Raw genomic sequence first — 22,274 nt, 5'->3', positions numbered from 1 at the left:
ACATGGGGAGCCGGGAAAAGGCTCTAAGTGGGACACAGACTATGTACCTAAATGTGTAAATTGTCATGAGAGGGGCCACACAGCAAAAATCTGCCCACTAAATGATGAGCCCATGCAATGCAACAGCGTGGAACCTTATGCGCTATTGTCCCAATGTATGGGCCCTAGCCCAGAGGACCCCTTGAATAACCATTTGTGGGCATTTGTAAAGGTTAATGGTAAGAGGGTTCGGGCACTTCTTGACTATGGGAGCATGGTCACACTAGTGTCCGAATACCTCTTGCCCATTAAGAAGAAACAGGGAAACAGTTCACAAAGAGTGGCAATTTGTTGTATACATGGGGATAATCATGAATATTCCACTGTTGATGTTTTTTTTGAAACAGAGTTTGGTTCTTTAGATTTCAAGGTGGGTATTGTACCCAAACTGGCACATGATGTGTTAATAGGGACCGACTTTCCCCATTTTCTAAAAATGTGGTCCCCCGCTCAGAATAGCGCCCAGAGTTCAATAGCGGACCATAACGAAGTATTAGAAGAAACAAATCCTTTCCCTTTTTCAGAAATGGAGGTTGACGAGGGCCCAAATAAGAAGGGGGAAAAGGAAGAGTGCGGTAAAATTCCCTTCCCCATCACTACTTTGGTAGGGAATACCCCAAATCAAGATGTTGATCAGACACTTACCACCCCAGAACCGGATAAGACCCTCGCTGACCTAGAGGTCAGTCCTGGGAGTTTTAAGAAGGCCCAGTGGGAGGACCCCACATTAGCGGTAGCAAGGGGAAATATACGGGACCAGAATAGTACTCCTGGCCAACCAGATAGGTCACTTGCTTACCCCTACTTCGAGGTAGAGAACGACCTAGTATATCGGGTTGATAAAAGGAAATCAGTTACAACTAAACAATTGTTGGTACCACGGACATTCCGTAACGTAGTATTACACCTCGCACATAGTCATCCATTGGGGGGACACCTAGGGGTGGAAAAGACAAAAGAAAAGGTTCTCCGAAGCTTCTATTGGCCTGGGGTTCTGGCAGAAATTAAGAATTATTGTTCCTCATGCCCAGAATGTCAGATCACCGCCCCGTTCAAGGCGTACCGCAGCCCATTGGTACCCCTTCCCATAATAGAGGTACCATTTGACCGGATTGCTATGGATCTAGTAGGACCCCTAATAAAGTCTGCTAGTGGACATCAGCATATATTGGTAATATTAGATTATGCCACCCGATATCCGGAGGCAGTTCCCCTACGTAGCACCTCGGCTAAAAACATAGCAAAAGAGTTAGTAGTTCTGTTTTCCCGGGTCGGAATTCCTAAAGAGATTCTATCTGACCAGGGAACACCATTTATGTCCCAAGTAACAAAAGAGCTATGTAAACTCCTAAAAATCAAGCATCTCAGAACCTCAGTTTATCATCCACAAACAGATGGTTTAGTGGAAAGGTTCAATAAAACCTTAAAGAGCATGTTACGGCGGGCGGTTGATAAAGATGGGAAAAACTGGGATTGTTTGTTACCGTACCTGTTATTTGCCATTAGGGAAGTTCCCCAATCATCCACAGGCTTCTCCCCGTTTGAACTATTGTATGGCCGACACCCAAGGGGCTTATTGGATATAGCCAAAGAGACTTGGGAACATGAGGTTACCCCTTACAGAAGTGTAATAGAGCATGTTGCCCAGATGCAGGACCGCATTGCTGCAGTCCTACCCATAGTGAGGGAACACATGGAGAAAGCTCAAGAAGCACAGAGGAATACGTATAATAAGGGTGCTAGGGTCAGATTGAGGTCTTGGAAAGAGTGGGAGAAGTAAATTATAAGGTAAGACAGCCAGGTAGGAGGAAACCTGAGCAAATTTACCATATAAACCTACTCAAGCCCTGGAAAGATAGAGAAGTCTTGTTAACCCTAGTACCCCCAGGTCCGTCAGAGAATCAGGAAACTGACCCAGAGGTTAGCATAGCTGAAACCCTGTCTGTTCATCAGAAACGAGAGGTTCAGAATTTAGTGAGAAGAAACAAAGAAGTCTTCTCTTCACAGCCAGGTAGAACTAGCGTAATTGAACATGACCTAGTCTCTGAACCGGGGGTCCGAGTTAACCTTAAACCGTACCGAATCCCAGAGGCCAAAAGAAAGGCTATAAGTTTAGAGGTTAAAAAAATGCTAAAACTAGGTGTAATTGAGGAATCCCAAAGTGGGTGGAACAGCCCTATAGTCTTGGTCCCAAAGCCAGATGGTACAACAAGGTTTTGTAATGACTACCGGAAACTAAACGCAGTGTCAAAATTTGATACTTATCCTATGCCCAGGGTAGATGAACTTGTAGAGAGACTGGGCAAAGCCCGATATCTCACAACCCTAGACCTAACAAAAGGGTACTGGCAGGTTCCCCTCACAGAAAGGGCAAAAGAAAAGACAGCCTTCTCAACCCCAGACGGCCTCTTTCAGTATAAGGTGTTGCCTTTTGGCTTACATGGAGCTCCCGCCACATTCCAAAGAATGATGGATAAAATTTTAAAACCACATGCTCGGTATGCTGCCGCCTACCTGGATGATGTGGTAATCCATAGTGAGGATTGGCAATCCCACCTTCCAAAGGTCCAAGCTGTGCTTGACGCAGTCCGGTCTGCTGGACTAACTGCTAACCCCGCTAAATGCACTATTGGTCTGGAGGAGGCCAAGTATCTGGGATATTCTATTGGCAGAGGTTTACTCAAACCCCAAACACTCAAAGTGGAGGCGATACAAAATTGGCCAAGGCCAGTTACAAAAAAACAAGTAAGGACCATTTTGGGGTTAATTGGGTACTATAGAAGGTTTATTCCCAATTTTGCAACTAAGGCAACCCCACTAACTGACCTCACAAAAGCAAGAGGACCGCTAATGGTAAAGTGGTCCCCCGAAACCGAACAAGCCTTTAGAAGCCTGAAAGAAGCTCTCTGTGCCCAACCAGTGTTGGTCACACCTGACTTCTCCAAAGAGTTCGTAGTCCAAACCGACGCATCTGAGGTAGGGCTGGGGGCGGTACTCTCCCAGGAGTCTCAAGGTGAGGAGCACCCCATCCTTTATTTAAGTAGGAAACTAAATCCCCAGGAGAAAAATTACTCCATAGTAGAGAAAGAGTGTCTCGCAATAAAGTGGGCTGTAGAGACGCTCAAATACTACCTGTTGGGGAGAAAATTCCGGTTGGTCACAGATCATGCACCCCTTACCTGGATGTGTCAAAACAGGGAAAAGAATGCTAGAGTGACCAGGTGGTTCCTAAGCCTACAACCCTTTAAATTTTCTGTGGAACTCAGGTCAGGGCACAAACATGGCAATGCTGACGGGTTGTCAATGATGCACTCCCTAATATCCATGGTCGCTCATCCCTCGAGGTCTGAGCTGGGGGGAGGATATGTGACAGAAACCAGGGGATGGTAATAAATTCCGTATATAGGGCTCCCAGGATACTAAACAGTTTATATCCTGTTTGGCCTGGGAGTGCAGCCTTATAATACATACACTCCATGCCACAGTTTGGCAAGCGCTGGAACTGAGGGATGAGAGATCCAGACCAGAGTTTGTCTGCTGCCTGATTTCTGTCACCCGTCATACTAATTAGGAATCAGGTATGTAAGACTGATTTCCTGTTTGCTCTGGTCTCCCCACAAGAGCCAGGAGGCTGGAAGGCTGCTGAACTACAGAGGGGAGAAGCCTCTTCCCCAAACAGGTTCAATCTTTCTGTTCATTTGTGTAAGACTGCAAAAGTACCTTGTTTTGTTGTTGGGAGTGGAAAAGCCACTTCCAACCCTGAGTCAGGGATATCTAAGTTAAGTTATCGCTCAGGTGAGCAGCTTTTGTTTTGATCTGTTTTCTGTTGTATGCACTGTGGCAGTCTCAGTGCCTGGGACTGAATAAACCAGGCATAGCCTGTTTAAAGGAACAGTACGTGACGCCTCATCATTTAACCTACCCTAAAAGACCGTGTTCTAAACAGTCCCGGACAAACGACGGAGCCCCAGAGTAAGCCGTTTGTCACAATATATATATATATATACTAGCTGAGAGACCCGGCGTTGCCCGGGATGTAAATGCGTAATAGGTAGTATTATTTATAAATCGTGGAACAATAGGTGAGTATTTGTTGCAAAGGTTGGATAATAATATTGAAAAGAAAGATGGAATAAAATGTAATACGATGTTGTTTAAAAATGTTTTATTGTAAACACACCACAGTACAATGTATATTTTGGTGACATAACAGATGTAAAAATGTGAGGCGTGTGTCCTGCTAGGGTGTGAGGCGGCGGGTGGCACATGGGTTGTGAGTGCTGTCTGTGAGTGGGGGTCCTGCTAGGGTGTGAGGCGGCAGGTGGCGCGTGGGTTGTGAGTGCTGTCTGTGAGTCGGGGGCCTGCTAGGGTGTGAGGCGGTGGGTCAGTGATGTCGGTGCTTAGGGGCGGGAGTCAGCAGGTGTGTGTCGCGGCAGGTATGTGTCGAGTGTGGCGGGTGTCTGTTGAGTGCATGCAGCGGCTGTGAGGCGGTGGGTGAAAGGCAGAGGACGGGCGGAGTAAGGGCGGGTGAAAGGCAGAGGCGGGTGGGCGCGAAAGCAGAGGCGGGGAGGCAGGAAGGCGGGCAGGAAGGCGAAGGTGGTGGGAAGGGGTGGAAGGGGGTGGGAGGGGGGAAGGGGGTGGGAAAGGGGAGGGAAAGGGGAGGAGGGAGAGGGAAAGGGGAGGAGGGGGGAGGGAAAGGGGAGGAGGGGGGAGGGAAAGGGGAGGAGGAGAGGGGGAAGGGGAGGAGGAGGGGGAAGAGGAGGGGGGAAGGGGAAGAGGAGGGGGGAAGGGGAAGGGGAGGAGGGAAGGGGAAGGGGAGGAGAGGGGGAAGGGGAGGCGGAGGGGGGGAAGGGGAGGAGGAGGGAGGGAAGGAGGGGAAGGGGAGGAGGGGGGAAGGGGAGGAGGGGGGAAGGGGAGGAGGAGGGGGAGAAGGGGAGGAGGAGGGGGGGAAGGGGAGGAGGAGGGGGGGAAGGGGAGGAGGAGGGGGGGAAGGGGAGAAGGAGGGGGGAAGGGGAGGAGGAGGGGGGAAGGGGAGGAGGAGGGGGAAGGGGAGGAGGAGGGAGGGAAGGAGAGGAGGGGGGGAAGGGGAGGAGGAGGGGGGAAGGGGAGGAGGAGGGGAGAAGGGGAGGAGGGGGGAAGGGGAGGAGGAGGGGGGAAGGGGAGGAGGAGGGGGGCAAGGGGGGCGGAGGGGGTATAAGGGGAGCGGAGGTAAAAGGGGAGCGGGGGGGGGAGAAAGGGGAGCGGGGGGGGGAGAAAGGGGAGCAGGGGGGGAGAAAGGGGTGCAGGGGGGGAGAAAGGGGAGTGGGGGGGGAGAAAGGGGAGCGGGGGGGGAAAGGGGAGCAGGGGGGAGAAAGAGGAGCGGGGGGGAGAAAGGGTAGTGGTGGGGGAAAGGGGAGCGGGGGGGGAAGGGGAGTGGGGGGGAAAGGGGAGCGGGGGGGAAAGGGGAGTGGGGGGGGAGAAGGGGAGTGGGCGGGGGAGAAGGGGAGTGGGGGGGGGGAAGGGGAGTGGGGGGGGGAGAAGCAGAGTGGGGGGGAGAAGGGGAGTGGGGGGGGAAGGGGTGTGGGGGGGAAAGGGAGTGTGGGACGGGGTGGAGAGCAGTGGGCATATGTATTGTCATAATTAATGTATGTGCATGTCCCCCCCCCCCTCCGTGCGTCCCCCCCCTGCTGGTTCGGCTGGTGCCCCCCCCCCCATTCTCCGTGACTTGCCCCCCCCCCTCCCCGTGACTTCCCCCCCCTGTTCCCTGTGTCTTTTGGCTCGCCCCCCCCCCTGTTCCCCGTTACTCGCGCTCCCCCCCCCCGTGGCGTGGTAAGTAGTACTAATGTATAAATGAGCATGCGCATAGTCAATGGCCCATGTGAATTATGTGGTTTATTTGCTTCAATGTAAATTTGGGTTTCAATACACTGGTAAAACCAAAACAAGTATGAAAATTTGAGTTATGGAACACATGAGAAATATTAAAAATGTGCAAAACTTAATTGATAAAAATATGCCTTTAACCCACCTTTTAAAAATTGTCATCAGTGTGACCCTAGTGGAATATCCTTTATGGGTATTGAAGTTATTACTGCAGACAAGCATTTAGGTAACAGGGAACTACGTTTAAGTAGAAGGGAACAATACTGGATATATACTATGCAATCCAGACACCCTCAGGGATTAAATGATTATATAGAATTGGTTCCTTTCCTTAAAGTATAGAATACAAGTTGGTCATTACATTATATTTTATGATAATTTATTAAGGGTCATTTCACTGTCTTTTTATTCAAATGAGTTTTTATTATTGCTTTATGTAAAGGATGGCTTTTAATATGAGTTTTTAGAGTGTTACATGTTATGGATTTTTAAACTTAAAAGGTTTACAGATGTTAAATTGTGATTTTTGTATTATGTAAACACACAGGACACAGTTACCCTAATGGGGTCTAATTTCAATTAGAGATTGTGGCTTCGGCTATTCGTGTAGCAATTGGGAGATCTGAATGCATGATTGTAGCTGAGTGTTTTCAATTGCTATGCACTAGGTATTCATTGACTGCGGTTCGTTATTTAACCCCAGGGACAGCGTCATCACGTGACCTCCTAACGAAGCACTACGTGCGAAACGCGTAGATTGTTACGTGAGACTGTTCCCGCGGAGTTTGCAGGCGGAGGTTGTGCAGGGCTCTTCGCTTCTACTTGCCTGGCTGGGTATGTTCATAGATCGGTTCCGGATCCTTTCTTTGTACTAGTGTGGATGCGGTATTGTCCTGCCTCATCCCTCCGCCGTATGTTGGTGAAAGACAGTTTTTAACCCCCGTTTTAATTCTTTATTTGTCATTTTTGTTTTGGTTTGTTTGCTTTTTGGTATTCCCATAAATCGTGATATATTTTTATCATTAAAGATTCATTGTCCCTTAGTGCGCCTGTCTGTCATTTCTTTTCCTAAATACATAATGTACTATATCTTAAACCATAAACGCTGAGATAAACAGGTTAAAAAGAGCATTCCATTTAAATATCTATTTTGGAGCTTCTTTCATCGCTCCTTCAAGCAACCGACTTCGTATTGAACACCTTAGGCTGCGGTCCCAGTCAGCACTGTAGCACGCGCGCCCAGCGGTCCTGGGAGAGAGGGAGCGTTTACGACGGGAGGGGGCATGGTGGTGGGTTTGCAGGGGCGTGGCCATGACATCACGTGGCTGGTTCGTCCTCATTGGCTGAACCGCCGGCGGGGGCGTGGCCACGCCTCCGTTGCAAACTCTGAGCTCAAATTCCCCTGTCTCACTGAAAACCTCATCCCTATGAGGATGAGCCGTATGAGCCGCGCTGTAGCAGATAAAAAAGCCAGTCTGTAGGGAGTATAGTGCAGGACCAATGTTTTGAACCTTTGCAGCCACCGTCGGGAGTGGCTCACTTGTTGAGTCAGTGGTGCTTTTTTGTGTATTGTTTTATACACAAAATTATTATTGCTTTTACCTTTTGGGTTCAAGACCTTTACTTACCACTCTGGAGCGAGAATTCATCACCCTATCCTGCTTTGAATTTCGATCCGGGACTACAGGAGGAGCAACAAAGATACCATTCCAAGTGTGTGGAAAAAGGGGAAGGGCAGTGGGAACAGCGCTATTGCAAAAAATACAAAAATTAGTGTCAATTTAAACAACTAATGCATATATGTAAACTCCTAAAATATTAAGGCCAAGGCTGCCAGGAAAAATAGGTGACACAAACCAAAAAATACACAATTAATAAAAATAAACCGGTGCCAAAATGAAATGGAAATCTGACCAAATGTAGTCCAATTCAAAGGGTTGGGATGAGTTCCATGGAAGTATCCTCAAAGCAATCTCAAACAAACAAACAAACATGTAAGACCACAACATAAAAGAGAAGAAAAAAAGAGAAAAAAGATCATAGTGCAACTAAATACAAACAACAAATCACTGATATAGTATACAAATATAGACAGCAGTTTAATATATGATTAAAAAATACACATAAAAACAACAAACAAATGTTTGTTGGGCAGGGACACACTAATAAAGTGATGGCATCCAGTAGGGCTAAAACTGAAACCCTACTTACAGCAATGCTGAATTATAAGAGCCTGTATTGCAGTCACACAACCCTCCGTGGCCTGAGTAGAAGATGGATCCACTGCACCGTCAATGTGCTGCTGCACCGCAGGGAAGCGCCACTCCTGTGGTACCACACCGCCAGCCGCCTCACTAGTCCTCGGACGCACGTCTGCTCATAGATGGAAGAGCACCAGAGCTCAAAGCCGCCAAAGGCCTCACTGGGACCGTCACGCGGACCTAAGGTCTCGCGATACCATGTGACGTCACTGCTGTGAGCCGGGACAAGGGAGGGAAGCTCGCGAGTGCCAAGCACTTAGACAGCCAGAGCTAGGGGGGGAGGGAAAGCAAATACAGGAGATGGAAGCCAAATAGACCTTGCCAAAAGTAATAGTCCACCCTACGCGTTTCGTGACGTCAGTCACTTCGTCAGGGGCATGATGGGACATGTAAAAGTGACAGTACATTTATACTAAAACACTAATTGACAAATTGCCTAAAAACACAATATTAAAACACATTCATATATAAGCAGACTAATATCAGTGCACAAAACATACATATACTATAGAAAATTAAAACAAATAAATAGAAATAAAAAATGAAGAGCAAATAGAAAACCAGCTCTTAAAGAAACAGTACACACATACACTCATAGGATTGCATATAGCAAGAGACAAACATGGAAGAATACCAATACCAATAAACAACAAGCAGCAAAAGAGTGAACAACAACTAGGTGTCACATACACATCATTTAACCAAAAATGCAGCTAAATCGAATTCGATGTTAAGACCATTGGGGGATAGCGTTTTAAGTTCATATATCTAATATGACTTGCTTATACCGTTAATTTTATCTCCCCCTCTCCAATTACCAGGATAACTTTCAATGGCCTGACTTTTTAAACCAATGGGGTTCTGCTGATGATGGGTTAAAAAATGATGGGACACACTATGTGTAGTGAGACCTCTTTTGATGTTGTATATGTGTTCGTATATACGTCTCTGGTAAGACCTCCCCGTGCGGCCTACATATTGCAGCCCGCACGGGCACTGCAATAAGTAAATTACAAATACAGAATGACAATCAATGAATGAACGTATATCATATATCCGACCAGTAACGTTAGAGCTAAACGTACTTTGTTTGGAGCTGTACTTACAAGCAGTACAATTACTGCAAGGAAAAAAACCTTTAGGATTTCTCTCCAAAACAGACTTTTTAGATAGATTAGGACATGTAGGAGCCAATCTAGATTGCAAGTTCGGGGCCTTCCTAAAAATAACCGCTGGGTTTGGAGGTAAAATTTGGGCCAAAACTGGGTCTCTTAAAAGGATCGGCCAATGATTGCACAAAACTTTCTTAATGTAAGGAGCCATAGAATTATATTGTGTTACAAAGGAGACCACATTATTAGAATTAGAATCACCCTTGTCCTTCTTGTACTCTAGAAGGTTAGCCCTATCGATATCATGAACCTGTGACATGGCCTGAGAGAGCAATTCCTCTGAATACTGTCGATCAAGAAATTTATTCTTCAGCTCACTCGCCTGAGACCACCGTCGGGAGTGGCTCACTTGTTGAGTCAGCGGTGCTTTTTTGTGTATTGTTTTATACACAAAATTATTATTGCTTTTACCTTTTGGGTTCAAGACCTTTACTTACCACTCTGGAGCGAGAATTCATCACCCTATCCTGCTTTGAATTTCGATCCGGGGACTACAGGAGGAGCAACAAAGATACCATTCCAAGTGTGTGCTCACACTTGGCCGTGTGAGTAGTAGTACCCTATTTTAAACCTCCCATTTCATGCCTTATTTTTGGGTTTTATTACAGACCTTCTAAACTCTATTGGAGAGGCTGAATCGTTTTCTGGAGTCCAAAGAAGCCTCCCCAAAGAGTGCACTCACACCTGCCCGTGTGAGTGTTTGTAGTATATCTTAACCCTGTTTGTATCCCTTGGGACATTATAATACTGTTAATGTATTCTGCTTATATGTTTATTCGTTTATCCCGAGGGTGATACTACACCAAAGAAGAAGGAGAAGAAGTCTGCAGACGCAGAGTGAAGAACTACTCCACAAGACAGAGAGGAGAAGACCAAAAGAAACCTTGATGCGACAGCATTTGCACAAGGCCGTGTGAGTGTTAACATTTAATACACACTTCAAAACCCCATTGTCATTGCTTCAGGGTTCAACACACCTGAACCATATTTTGTTCCATTTCACCCTTCCACCTGTGCTCCCCCATCTCTTTCTCTTGTTTACTTTATTTGTACAATTATTTTAGTTTCTTATTATTTACATGTGATGTGAATACTGTTCAAAGACATTACATACAAAACAAACATTGAGCAGGTTTTCTTCTTTAAAGTATATTTATTTCTCTTTATGCTGAAGGAAACATCGTGTATAATTGACATTAGATGCATAGTTTGATGTTATGACAATCGCATTACAGAAGAGAATGATCATTTAGAGAAAATCTTTTTCCAATTTCGATTTAAAAAAAAGCAAATAAAAATACAGAAGACTTTGTGACCTTGTGAGAATCTTCCACTCAGATCTGATATGATCACAAATAAACAATTTCTTTATTATGTATGTAGGATGTTAATATAATAATGCGGCATTAAAGAATTTCAGACAATTGATTTTCTTGTCTCTTCAGACTGAAGTCCCCACTAGGAAGATGGAAAGAAAATACAGTAATTAGTGATGTTATATAATTTACACATGTAGCCTAAAGATGGATGAACTGGTTTTAGTCTGCAAACATTTTGGTGATTTTGTATGAATTCCACAAATTCTGGAACATTTTGTGCATGGGGGGAGGGGCGGGGGGTTTAAAGAGAAAAAGGGTGCGACATTTCCATCTTTATTTCCAAATCTTTTTTTTAATTGTGAAAGTTGTGAAATGTTTCTATTTTTCTCAAGTTTTCTTGACTTTTGTTAAAAAAAATGCGTGTCCCATGACTGGCAATGTATTGGGGGCGAACTCGCTTATTTCCTGAAATTTCTGTGAGTTTGCAATCTAGTAAAAACATCTCACGTCAGTAATGCAATCTCTGAAACACATTTCTGTTGCCATTACCAAGTCTTCATGCTTCCTACATTCATTCTTACACTTTTGAAATGGCTGACATTTCCCCCCCACATAGGCAGCGGGCAGACCTCTGTGATAGAACGCCTTTTATTTCTTAATATATTGTTTTCTAACATATTCTACCAGGAAATATACCTTGATGTGCATCTTTCTAATTCCACCCCAAGGAAGAGAAAAAAACAAGATCACATAGAGGTTAATACTAAGGTAATTTGGAGCATAGAGTATGTTTCCACCCCATATACAGTATTCATTCCAGAAGGGGAGAATGGGGGAGCTTATGACCCAATGTATAATAATAAAGATAAAATGTATTTCAAATACAAGTCGGACATGTTCTTATAAAAGCATCGGGTGAAAAGGAGGATGCAGTGCTAACAAAACTCACCAATCACTGTTAGCTGATTCAGAGATCAGACCGGGCGAACAGTAGTCACACACTTTAATCCTATTTTCATATAACCACAGAGAATCCTGCACCGTTACTGTCTTTATAATCTATAGACAATTCTCATTTTTCTTTTCTAAACTGAAAGATGGACATGACGTGTCGGTACCCCCATTGCACCAGGCTATGAAAGATGGACATTATGTGCCTGTACCCCAATTGTACCACGGTATGAATGATGGACATTAAGTGACTGTACCCCCATTGTACCAGGCTATGAAAGAGGGACATTAAGTGTCTATACCCCCATAGCACCAGGGTATGAAAGATGGACATTAAGGGGCCTATTCTATAAACGTTGACAAGATTTTGAGCACTTCTCGCATTTGGCATGGTAGCTATTCAGAAAGCTTAGATAGCATGCCAAATTCATTCAGGAAGTGCTCCTTCCCAAGCGATACTGTAGTGCTCCAACTCGCATTTTTTTGAAATCACGCTCTTCTATTAGTTTCAATGAGATCATCGAGGCTGAAGCTAGAGAGCAACTCGCAGATCTTATCTCACCACCCCAAGGGTGGCTGGATGGGAATAGCAGTAGGACTTAGATGAAAAAAATATTTTTACTGCATCGGATTGAAGCCGGGCGTTTCCAGGTGTGTCACACATTAATATTAGGTCCGGAGATCCCCTGCTTCCAATATATGTAATAAAAATAAACCACCCACCCGGGAGGCCTAACCACCCACGGCTGTTGAGGAGCATTGTGTAGAGGGTCAAGAGGTTGCAGCTGGAGTAGGATTTGGAGGGTGAAGAAAACAAAGGTAAGAAACACATTGATTGTATGTTATTTAATTGTGTGTTTTTTTATAGTTTGCCCATTGACTGCCAATGTGCTTATCTATGCCCATTTAGGGCATATACATTTGGGTATAGTCACAGTGACAAGCAATGCATATGTTTGCCAAACGTTTTTATTTATTAATTGTAATGTATTGTATTTTGTGTTATGCTTTTTTTTTGCTTGCTCATTCATTGTCAGTGTGGCAATCGATGCCCATATTGTGGGCATGGTTTACCACAGTCACAATCAATGGCTTTATTGTTAAATGCTTGTTTATATTTAAATGTCATGTGTTTTATTTTGTGACTTTTTTTAGCTTGCCCATTCATTGCCATAGTGGAAAACCATGGCCATATTATGGCCAAACCATGGCCATATTATGGTCTAACCATGGCCTAATCAAATGTAGCTTTATTCAAAGGATCAGTGTTTCGGTCCTAACACAGAACTTTGTCACGATGTAAGAACCAAAATGTCAATCCTTTGGACATGGTACAAAAGTTGCTGTAAAGTCTTTGATACGGTGACACAGAGATACAAGCGAAAAGTAACGCTCTTTGCCTCAATTATGCTCCAAAATTACCCTACTACAAACCCTGGGGCCACAAGCTTTTTTCAAAACTAAAGCTAATTACCCCCCAAACATCTTCTAAACCCCTCTAGTACTCTGGTAATAATGAGGCAGAAGCTACTGATGGCTGAGGGTGAGGAGGCTGATTTGGTTGGCATCACATAATCAGTGTGACCGGTGTGACAAGCGTCTGTGTGCCAACGCCACTTCCACTTCTCATTTTCTTGGGGATAAGGCACTTCCAGGCCTGGGAATACCTGCATATTCTCAACATCACTATACTTCGGGGCTTATTCATTTTCATGAGTAAAGGAGTAAATACAGTATGTTCTAATGTGTATAGCAATGTTTATTCTGATTAATGAGGGGGAGCGGTAAGAATAAGATGTTACTGATTTATAATGACTTTAATACCATATGAACAATATATTCGCTATGGAATTCAATAAACAAATATCCATCTGATCTAAGACGTTATAAAATGCCAGGTTTTCCTCAGTGGCTGTGGGTTTGCAACTTCTAATCCTCTGCGTCTCTATTTGGCATAATAATTTTTTGGACTAAATTACCCTTATTTTCCAGCTGCTTCTATTCATCCCATTCCCCGGACTTTCTATGCTGGGAAACCTACTTTATGCATTTGAAAAATAGACGCACATCTCAATTTCTGTCCAAATTATCGTTTTTATTTTGTTTTAAATAGAGTGTATTCTGAAGAGTCTTTTCCCCCCTTAATTTCAATATTATAACCTACCACCTCTGCTTGCAAGATCTTCCATGCAGCTCCTACACCCTCATATTGAGAGCGTTCCTAATTATAACACAAGTGATTATTTATTAGTATGTGGTGCTGTACAGTCAATAGTTCCTTGGAATAAATGTTCATGAAAGGCTGGAAAGTAAATAAAATGACACTTATTTTTTCACTTGATGTATGAACTAGAGATGTGCAAATATTTGCAGCACTTTGCAGACAAAATAAAATTGACACTTGGTTTTGTGCTGAAAAATGTGCAAATTTTTTTCTATTTGATCAAAATGAGAAACGTTGCTCCAGACCCTGAAATAGGGGCAGAGGTGAGAGAGGACATGTACATAACACGTGGGGAGATCCCTGTGACCACACCTCACATATGAGGGAAATAATGCTATGTGCGTATACAAATTTACATATTTAAATGCGATTATTTCCCATGTATCTCAGGCGTGCTGACAGATATCTCTCCACATGTTGTATAGATGAGTGTTCTGGGAGACAGATTTAGCTGTAACAGACATTATCATCCCCATTAGTGAGTTCATGCACAAAATAACACGTGTTATAGCATTCTTTTCTACAGCTTTACTGTTAAATAATGAGCCACGGTTAACACAATACAAGGCGTTAACGGGTGCAATAACGTCTGCTAGATCTGTAAGTCAATTTTCACTCTAGAAACTAGGACGCTTGCTCTCGATCTCTAAGTTTGTGACATTTTGCCCATTCCTGCAGCGTTTTTGACAGATTTTGTGATTTATTTATTTTTTTTTAGACTTGTCTGGCAAAACGGAAACATTTAAAAAAAAAATTGCAAACGCCGTTGTGACCGTTTTGTAAATAATAAATGTTAACCTAGACGTAAAGGATTGGTGAATAAAAACTATACTTACATCTACAGTGAATTTCAGGATACATAATAACCCCTTTTATGCATTTCTTTGTAATTGTTTTATTATTTTTTGCATATCCAGGTTTGCATGTAAATGTAATTTCCGTTGAACTTGCAAAATATTTTCTATGTTGCTGGCTCGTGGATAATTCTAAATTATGTTTATCAAGAATTTCCTGGTTTATATAACAGGCATCTGTAAAATGAAAGTACAATGTTGCTCCTACCTACTGTACTGAAAGGAGAAAACGCTAAGAAAGGCCACACAGTGATATAAAAGAAATAAACGTTATAATAATATTTTAAATTAATTTATCAGATGTCAAAAGAAAAGACAGACAAAGAAACCCTATCCGTGGTGCCCTCCGCTTGAACAAATCATTCACTGTAGTTAGTTGGTCACCGATATCCTAATAGATCAGGATTAGACATAAAATATAACTTTTACTTAATATACTTTAGAAAATGGTTATTCATAATTAAAAAAGTGTGAATATTTACAGGTGAAAATATAAAACACAAATCGACAAACAACCACAATATACTGTACACAATGTAATAATTGTGACTACCTTAGATAGATAGATACAGAGATAGATACAGAGATAGATACAGAGATAGATACAGAGATAGATAGTTAGATATAGAGATACAGAGATAGAAACAGAGATACAGAGATACAGAGATACAGAGATACAGAGATACAGAGATACAGAGATAGAGCAGTAACCTCAGGATGTCCAAGAAAACTTCAAAGACCCCTAACAAGAAGGGTCTCCCCGAGTATTTTGGAGAAGGGAGACTCCGCAGCGCGCCAGCGATGGCGGCCCTCCCCTCCTGCGCGGGCTCTGAATCAGAGGGAGACGGAGACCCGATGGAACAAGGGCTCCTACCAGTTCGCCGTTGCGATATCGAACGGCTGTACAATGATTTAAAAGGAGTCCTGCAGGCAGAGATCCGGGCTCTTGTTAAGGAGGTGGGGGCGCTAGGGTCCCGAGTCCAAGACGTCGAGGTGCAGTTGGACGCAAATGTGAGGGCAACACAAAAAAACACGAAAAAAACAGGGGATCTCCAAGCCCAGATAAATGAGCTCCGGGAGCGGCAGGAGGATGCCGAGAATAGAGACCGCCGCAATAACGTACGTCTCCGGGGGGTCCCTGAGTCTGTGGGGGACTGCGAAGAGTTCGTGTCAAGATGGCTCCAGCATATATGCCCGGAGTCCCCCGCAGACCTACTGCACATGGACCGCTGTCACCGGGCACTCAGATCCAGACCGCAGCCCGCGGACCCCCCACGAGATATCATAATTCGCCTGCACTACTACCGCACGAGGGAGGAAATACTGAAATGCTCTCGCAATACCCCTGTCCTGGAATTTGAGGGAGCCAAGATCTTGGTCTTCCAGGATCTCTCCCCCATCACCCTAGCCCGCAGAAGAGACCTTTGGCCGATAACAAGGGCCCTGAGGGAGAAGGCGGTCCGCTACCGCTGGACTTTTCCCTTCGGCCTCATGGTCCTACGTAATGGCCGCCCGATTCACATCAAGTCCCCAGAAGAAGGCCCAAGATTCCTGCAACAACTGGGCCTGGGCACAGGGCCGGTGGCCATGGAGGAAGAGACGGATGAGCCCAGCCCGGGTCCCTCGTGGTCCACACCGGGGAAAACAGCCAGGAAAAGGGCTGCCCAGGACCCAAACCTAGCAAGAACTAGCTAAGCTAGTGGATCCTAGCAGATATCCGAAGCTGCTCAATTAAAAACCAAAGTTGCACGTTATACGTTATAAGTTATGAAACTGCACAGCCCCAAATAGAAGTTTAAAGAACTCCCGTTAATAAATACCCCCGAGCCTACGGACTATTGCGATGAAGCAGACTGGCCGGTACCCCCATATCCAGACTCCCTGCAAAGAGAAACTACACTTACCTCGTGGTCCCTCAATGGCGGCCAAAAGGAGGCAGGGAAGGCTTCCAGCATGACCCGCAGAACGCGGAAGCAAGGTAGGCGGGAAGCGCTCACCTGGCGGGAAACATACCCAGCCGAAGGGGGCGGCAGCAGGAGCAACAGCAGACACATCTTCTCCCGAGGACGGCCCATTCCAAGATGGCGGCCAAAGGAAGCACGTCAGCGGAAGGGGCGGGACTAGGAGACGGCCATCTTGGAGGAGGCGGAAACGGAGTGCGCCCAGGAACGAGCGGCGATCAGGAGACGTGGACCTGATGGGACTCGGAGGCTGCCCTGAGATACTGCGGCGCCACCCGGAGGCCGCCGGCAGCAAGGGCAAAGACATAAGTAGCAACAGGAACTGCTGATCGGTGCCCCGGGGACCAAATTAACCAGGACACCAAAAGGAAGAGACATGTCCCGAAGGGCAGGGGGAGGCTCCGTATTGCACACAGATCGGAAGGAAGGGAACGTAGGAGAGAAGGGTTGGGGAGGGAGCGAAATAGCATTAGGATAAAAAAGGGAAGGAGGGAAAGGTAGAAGGACGGAGGAAGTGACCATAGAGGCTAAGTCAGAGCAGAGAGGGATGGAAATAGAAAGTGAGAAGGGATAAGTAAGTTTAGATAGGAGTGAGATTGGAAGGAGAGGGAAGAGTAAGTAGACAGAGGGTGATAGCAAGTAGCAGATGCAAGAAAGTATTCAGGGAAGAGCGCAGAAGGTGATAGGAAGTGAATGTGTTTAGTAAGGAAGGCTAGTAGTCACGGGCTGATATGAAAAGAGAGATATAAGTTAGGTTAAGAAAGCAAAGGGGAAGGAGGTTGATAGGATTGTAGGGGGAGGTTATCGAGAACAAGAAAGACGAGGTGGAGGTTAGGGGGGCAGGGATGCAAACAATGGCCATACTCCTCCTGCCCTAAGGGACACTAGACACGAACAAATAGGAGTAATGATCCGGCCTGCCCAATAGACGACACACAAAGAAGAATCCAGGTTACATATGGGAGTCCGTGTCCACAGGAAGGTGGAATATACACAGCGAGGGCAAAGGGGGGAGGGGGGAAATTAAACCCTAACGACCCCCATACTATGAAGAAACATGGGGCCCAGAACAAGGGAATTCTATGGAGGGAATAGGGGTTTAGTGCAGCCTTAAGTTGACGCATTAAAGTTAACACTTTCCGTTGTTTTATGAAGACCATTTCCAGAGCGGGGACGGGCGGAGGGGTTCAAGCCGGTCCTGTCCTCTGCATGAGCTCCATGTCGGGGCCTCATTGGATAACATCCGAGGTCCCCGACAAAGTCCCCTGGGAGGGTTGGGCGGCATGGGAAGGGAAGGGGCGCCAGGGGGGTGTGCGTCAATTCTCCCCCGCCGGGAACCCAGGGGCAAGGATCACGAGGCCGCGGTACTGTTACCAAGGTCAAGTGACCATTGTTCTAATAACTGTTTTCTCTGTCTGTCTACATGTTACCCTCCCCCCCCCTATATGTGTCGCTTCCCCCTGGCCGAGGGCGGCAGTCCATACAGATCCAGATGTGGAACACAGGGGGTCGGACGATGTCAGATACCAAGAAGGAGGGATATCCGAACGAGACACAGCAGGATAAGTCGAATATCCACATCAAATACCCCAGAACAGATGATACGCAGACGATCCAGAAAACATCGCCCAGATGAGTAGTGACATTATTATGATTTCACATAATGTAAAGGGGTTCAATAGTCCCACTAAACGCAGAATCGCCTTCAGAGAGTATAACCGTAGAAAGGCCGATATTATTTTCCTAGAGGAAACTCATTTCTCCCGCCTAAACCACCCAAAATTTCTAGATAAGGGCTATAGAACGTTTTACTTGGCATCTGCAGATGTCAAGAAAAGAGGTGTAGCAATAGTTACACACAATAGGCTTGCCCTGACCATAGACAAACAATATGCAGACCCACAAGGTAGATTCCTAATTTTAACGGGCACAATACAAAACCAACAGGTAACTCTAGCTTCAGTATATGCCCCCTGTGAGCACGACCCCGCTTTCTTCGAATACTTCTTTGCCAAATTACATAAATTAGCTAAGGGAAGTATTTTCCTCGCGGGCGACCTAAACCGCACAATGGACCCTGACCTGGACAGATGCACTCAAATTAACACAACCCCTAGACTGGACCTAATAACCATCCGCAAGGGCCTTCACGACTGTCAGTTGACGGACGTGTGGAGAGAGCAACACCCCATGACCCGAGAATACACTTTTTATTCGCACCCTCATGACAGATACAGCCGAATAGACTACTTCCTAGTGTCAAGCAGAGTGGTCCCACTGGTGGGCCATACAGCGATCCACGAGATCTCGTGGTCCGACCACGCACCTATCGAGCTGAGGTGCAGGATAGCAGGCCTAGACAGACCCAGAGCAAACTGGAAGCTCAACGAGCTTCTCCTTAAAGACCCTGCTACAGAGAGGGCGATAAAGGACCGGATAAAGGATTTCTTTAGAGAAAACAAGGGAAGCGTGCAGTCGCAGGCCACACTCTGGGAAGCCCATAAGGCGACTCTCAGGGGATTCCTTATGAGCATAGCCGGTAAGCGGAAACGAGAGAAAGCCTCTAAAATAAAAGAGCTGCAGGCGAAACTAACACTCCTCACTGCACAACACTCCGCGGACAAAAACCGGAACACGTGGCAAGAACTAATTGATACTAAAGCGGCCCTTAATTTGGTGTTATCCTCCCAGGCCGAGAAGGAGTTAGCATGGTCCAAACGCAGATTTTATGAAAAAGCCAACAGGCCAGATACCTTACTAGCCAATAAGCTCCGAAACAAGCTTCCAAATTTCCGGATAGTGACAATTCGAACACAGCAGGGTGACCTTACCTCCGATCCAAAACAGATAGTAGAAGCATTTCAGAAATATTACGCTACACTGTATGATGGAGATAAGGTTACCCACAGCCCAAAAACTTCAGCTACCTTAAAGAGGTTCCTGTCGGAGGCGCAGCTCCCGACCCTGGGCAGGGTGGAGAAAGAGGCCTTACAAAGTGATTTCACCTTGGAAGAGATAACTGAGGTAATTAAGTCCCTTAAACCAGCCAAGGCCCCGGGCCCCGACGGCTACTCCAATTTATACTATAAAATTTTTTGTAAGATCCTAGCCCCCCATTTGTTGAAACTATTTAATGGGATCCTGGAGGGAGAGCCCTTCCCGACCCAGATGCTCCAAGCGTCAATCTCAGTGATCCACAAACCCGGTAAGGACCCGGTAGACTACAAGAGCTACCGGCCGATATCCCTGATTAATTCGGATATTAAAATCTTCTCCAAACTCATAGCTAACAGGGTGGGTTGCGTCCTTCCGGGTCTGATTCACCCGGATCAAGTAGGCTTTATTGCAGGCAGACAGGCAGCAGATAACACCAGACGGATAATAGATCTGATAGATTTGGCAAAAAAGAAAAACATACCGTCAATGGTGTTAAGCCTGGATGCCGAGAAGGCATTTGATCGTATTGACTTGGGCCTACCTACGAGAGACGCTGGGGGTATTTGGGTTTGGGGGCCATCTGCTGGAGGCCATAATGGCCCTATACGCAGGACCCACTGCGAGAGTAAGGCACCAGGGTTTCCCATCAGAACTGTTTAATATACGGAGCGGGACCCGTCAGGGCTGTCCACTGTCCCCATTACTCTTTGCCCTCTGTATTGAACCCCTTGCAGCCCATATAAGGTTAAACCCCAATATATCAGGAATTCAGACAGGGGGTCAACACCATAAAGCTGCGTTGTATGCAGACGACGTGATCCTAACGATCTCTAAGCCACTGACAGCCCTGCCCAATGTCTTTGAGATCCTGGGCACCTTTGGCACGGTCTCAGGGTTCAAAATTAACCAGGCCAAGTCAGAGGCGCTCAATATCAATCTGCCAAAACCAACTGAAAAACTACTAGAACTAAACTTTAATTTTAAGTGGCAATCCTCCGCTATCAAATATCTAGGGGTATATATCACCAGGGATTATAATACCTTATATAAGGCAAATTTCCCCAAGATGATGAAGAAGCTAAAGGACGATCTTAGGGTTTGGGCGGGCTACGGGATATCGTGGTTTGGCAGGATCAGTAGCATAAAAATGAACATGCTGCCTAAGCTACTATATCTGTTTCAGACCCTACCAATACCGCTGGTTAAATCTGAGATCAATGCCCTTCAAGCTCACATCATCCAATTTATTTGGAATAAAAAAAACCCACGAATCGCAAAAAATCTACTTACTAAACCAATAGTACAAGGAGGACTATCGGTACCTTGCCTGATGGCGTACTATAAAGCGGCACAATTAAGCCAAATTATTCAATGGCACGCAGATCCAAAAAAAAGAAGGTGGACGGAACTAGAAAGAGAATGCTGCAAGCCAGTTACACTACACAAGCTAATTTGGTTACCAAAACAATGCAAAAAAGACATTGGGACGCCGCTCTGCGCAATAGCAAACTCCTTAGCGGTTTGGGAGACAGTAAAACTAAAAGCGAACTTAACGTCACCACAATCTCTGATGACCCCCCTCTGGGGCAATCCGGATTTTGCTCCGGGGCTGGCTGGTGATAAATTCATAAGATGGACGCAAGCTGGGTATAATCGATTAATTGACCTGGAGGGTACAAAATCTATCAAGACGTTCGATTGGCTTAAGGAAGAATCAAATTTGCCAAATGCAGAGTTATTTCGATTCCTCCAGGTCAGGGCATTTTATAATAAATTTCCCATTCGACCCGCACGAACGAATTTTGAACGGCTGTGTTCAATTTCAACGGACGCAAGGGGACTGACTTCCCGTATGTACAGGGAGGTAGTCTGTCCGGCTAGTATAGACACACCCCGCCTACGATACATGACAGTGGGAGACAGAGCTAGGGGAGACTTTAGAGGACGATGACTGGAAATACATATTGCAAACTGCAGCGAAAAGTTCAATATGTGTCACATTGAAGGAGAACGCATATAAAGTCCTCATGCGGTGGTACCATAAACCGGTCAAATTATCTAAATTTGTCAGAGGTTATTCGCCGCTTTGCCCCAAACAATGCGGGGAATTAGCTGACCTTAAACACATGCTGTGGTCTTGCCCAAGGGTGGTCCCGATTTGGGAAAAAATTCGAGATTGGCTGCAAGGGATGCTCGACTTGGAGATCCCCCTGGACCCGTGGCTGTTCCTAGTGGGCAGGCGGCCCCAGGGCATGTCTAGAACGACGCACAAACTGGTCATGCACTTTGCGACCGCCACCCGTTGTGAGATCGCGGCATTGTGGAAGCAGAATGAGATCCCAATTGTCCCCAAAATCAGGAACAGAATTTGGCATGTTTGCCAGATGGAACAGTTGACGAGTTGGGTCAACGACTCTGGCACTAAATTTCTAAAAGTATGGGGCCCTTGGCTGGAACAGGTTAACATCCCCGAGTTGGACGCCGCCTCAGTTTTGCATTAATATCGATAGATGGGTTCTCCTTGGATGTGATAGACTAGACGCAGACGTAGGAACACGCTAATCAGGGCCACCCAACGGGTAGTCTACGCAACGGATTCCCGAAAAAGGATATCGAAACACTTAAAGAAAGCTCGGACCCTCCGCCGGCAACACAAAGGACCTTCCCCCGCCCTCTCCCCCCCCCCACCCCTAG

At 45.7% G+C, this 22,274-nt stretch overlaps 1 protein-coding gene across 21 annotated transcripts in view; it reads right to left on the bottom strand.

Moving 5' to 3' along the window:
- Positions 1-22,274, bottom strand: part of LOC142503955 (complement factor H-like) — a 721,803-nt gene that overhangs the window by 316,977 nt on the left and 382,552 nt on the right. For 17 of the 21 annotated variants that reach the window (XM_075616940.1, XM_075616959.1, XM_075616939.1 and 14 more), the window contains 2 exons: positions 14,665-14,859; positions 10,468-10,792 (listed from right to left, as the gene is read on the bottom strand). The exons of 3 other annotated variants lie outside the window; for them this stretch is intronic. In XM_075616940.1, coding sequence (XP_075473055.1) covers positions 10,776-10,792; positions 14,665-14,859 — 212 coding nt within the window. In that variant the 3' untranslated portion in view covers positions 10,468-10,775. Of the gene's footprint in view, positions 1-10,467; positions 10,793-14,664; positions 14,860-22,274 lie in introns of those variants that run through there. One more of the 21 variants, XM_075616946.1, reaches the window with a different exon arrangement.

The sequence above is a fragment of the Ascaphus truei genome, chromosome 10 (genome assembly GCF_040206685.1).
Source record: "Ascaphus truei isolate aAscTru1 chromosome 10, aAscTru1.hap1, whole genome shotgun sequence".
Classification (NCBI taxonomy): domain Eukaryota; kingdom Metazoa; phylum Chordata; class Amphibia; order Anura; family Ascaphidae; genus Ascaphus; species Ascaphus truei.
This window is presented reverse-complemented; position numbering and strand designations above follow the sequence as displayed.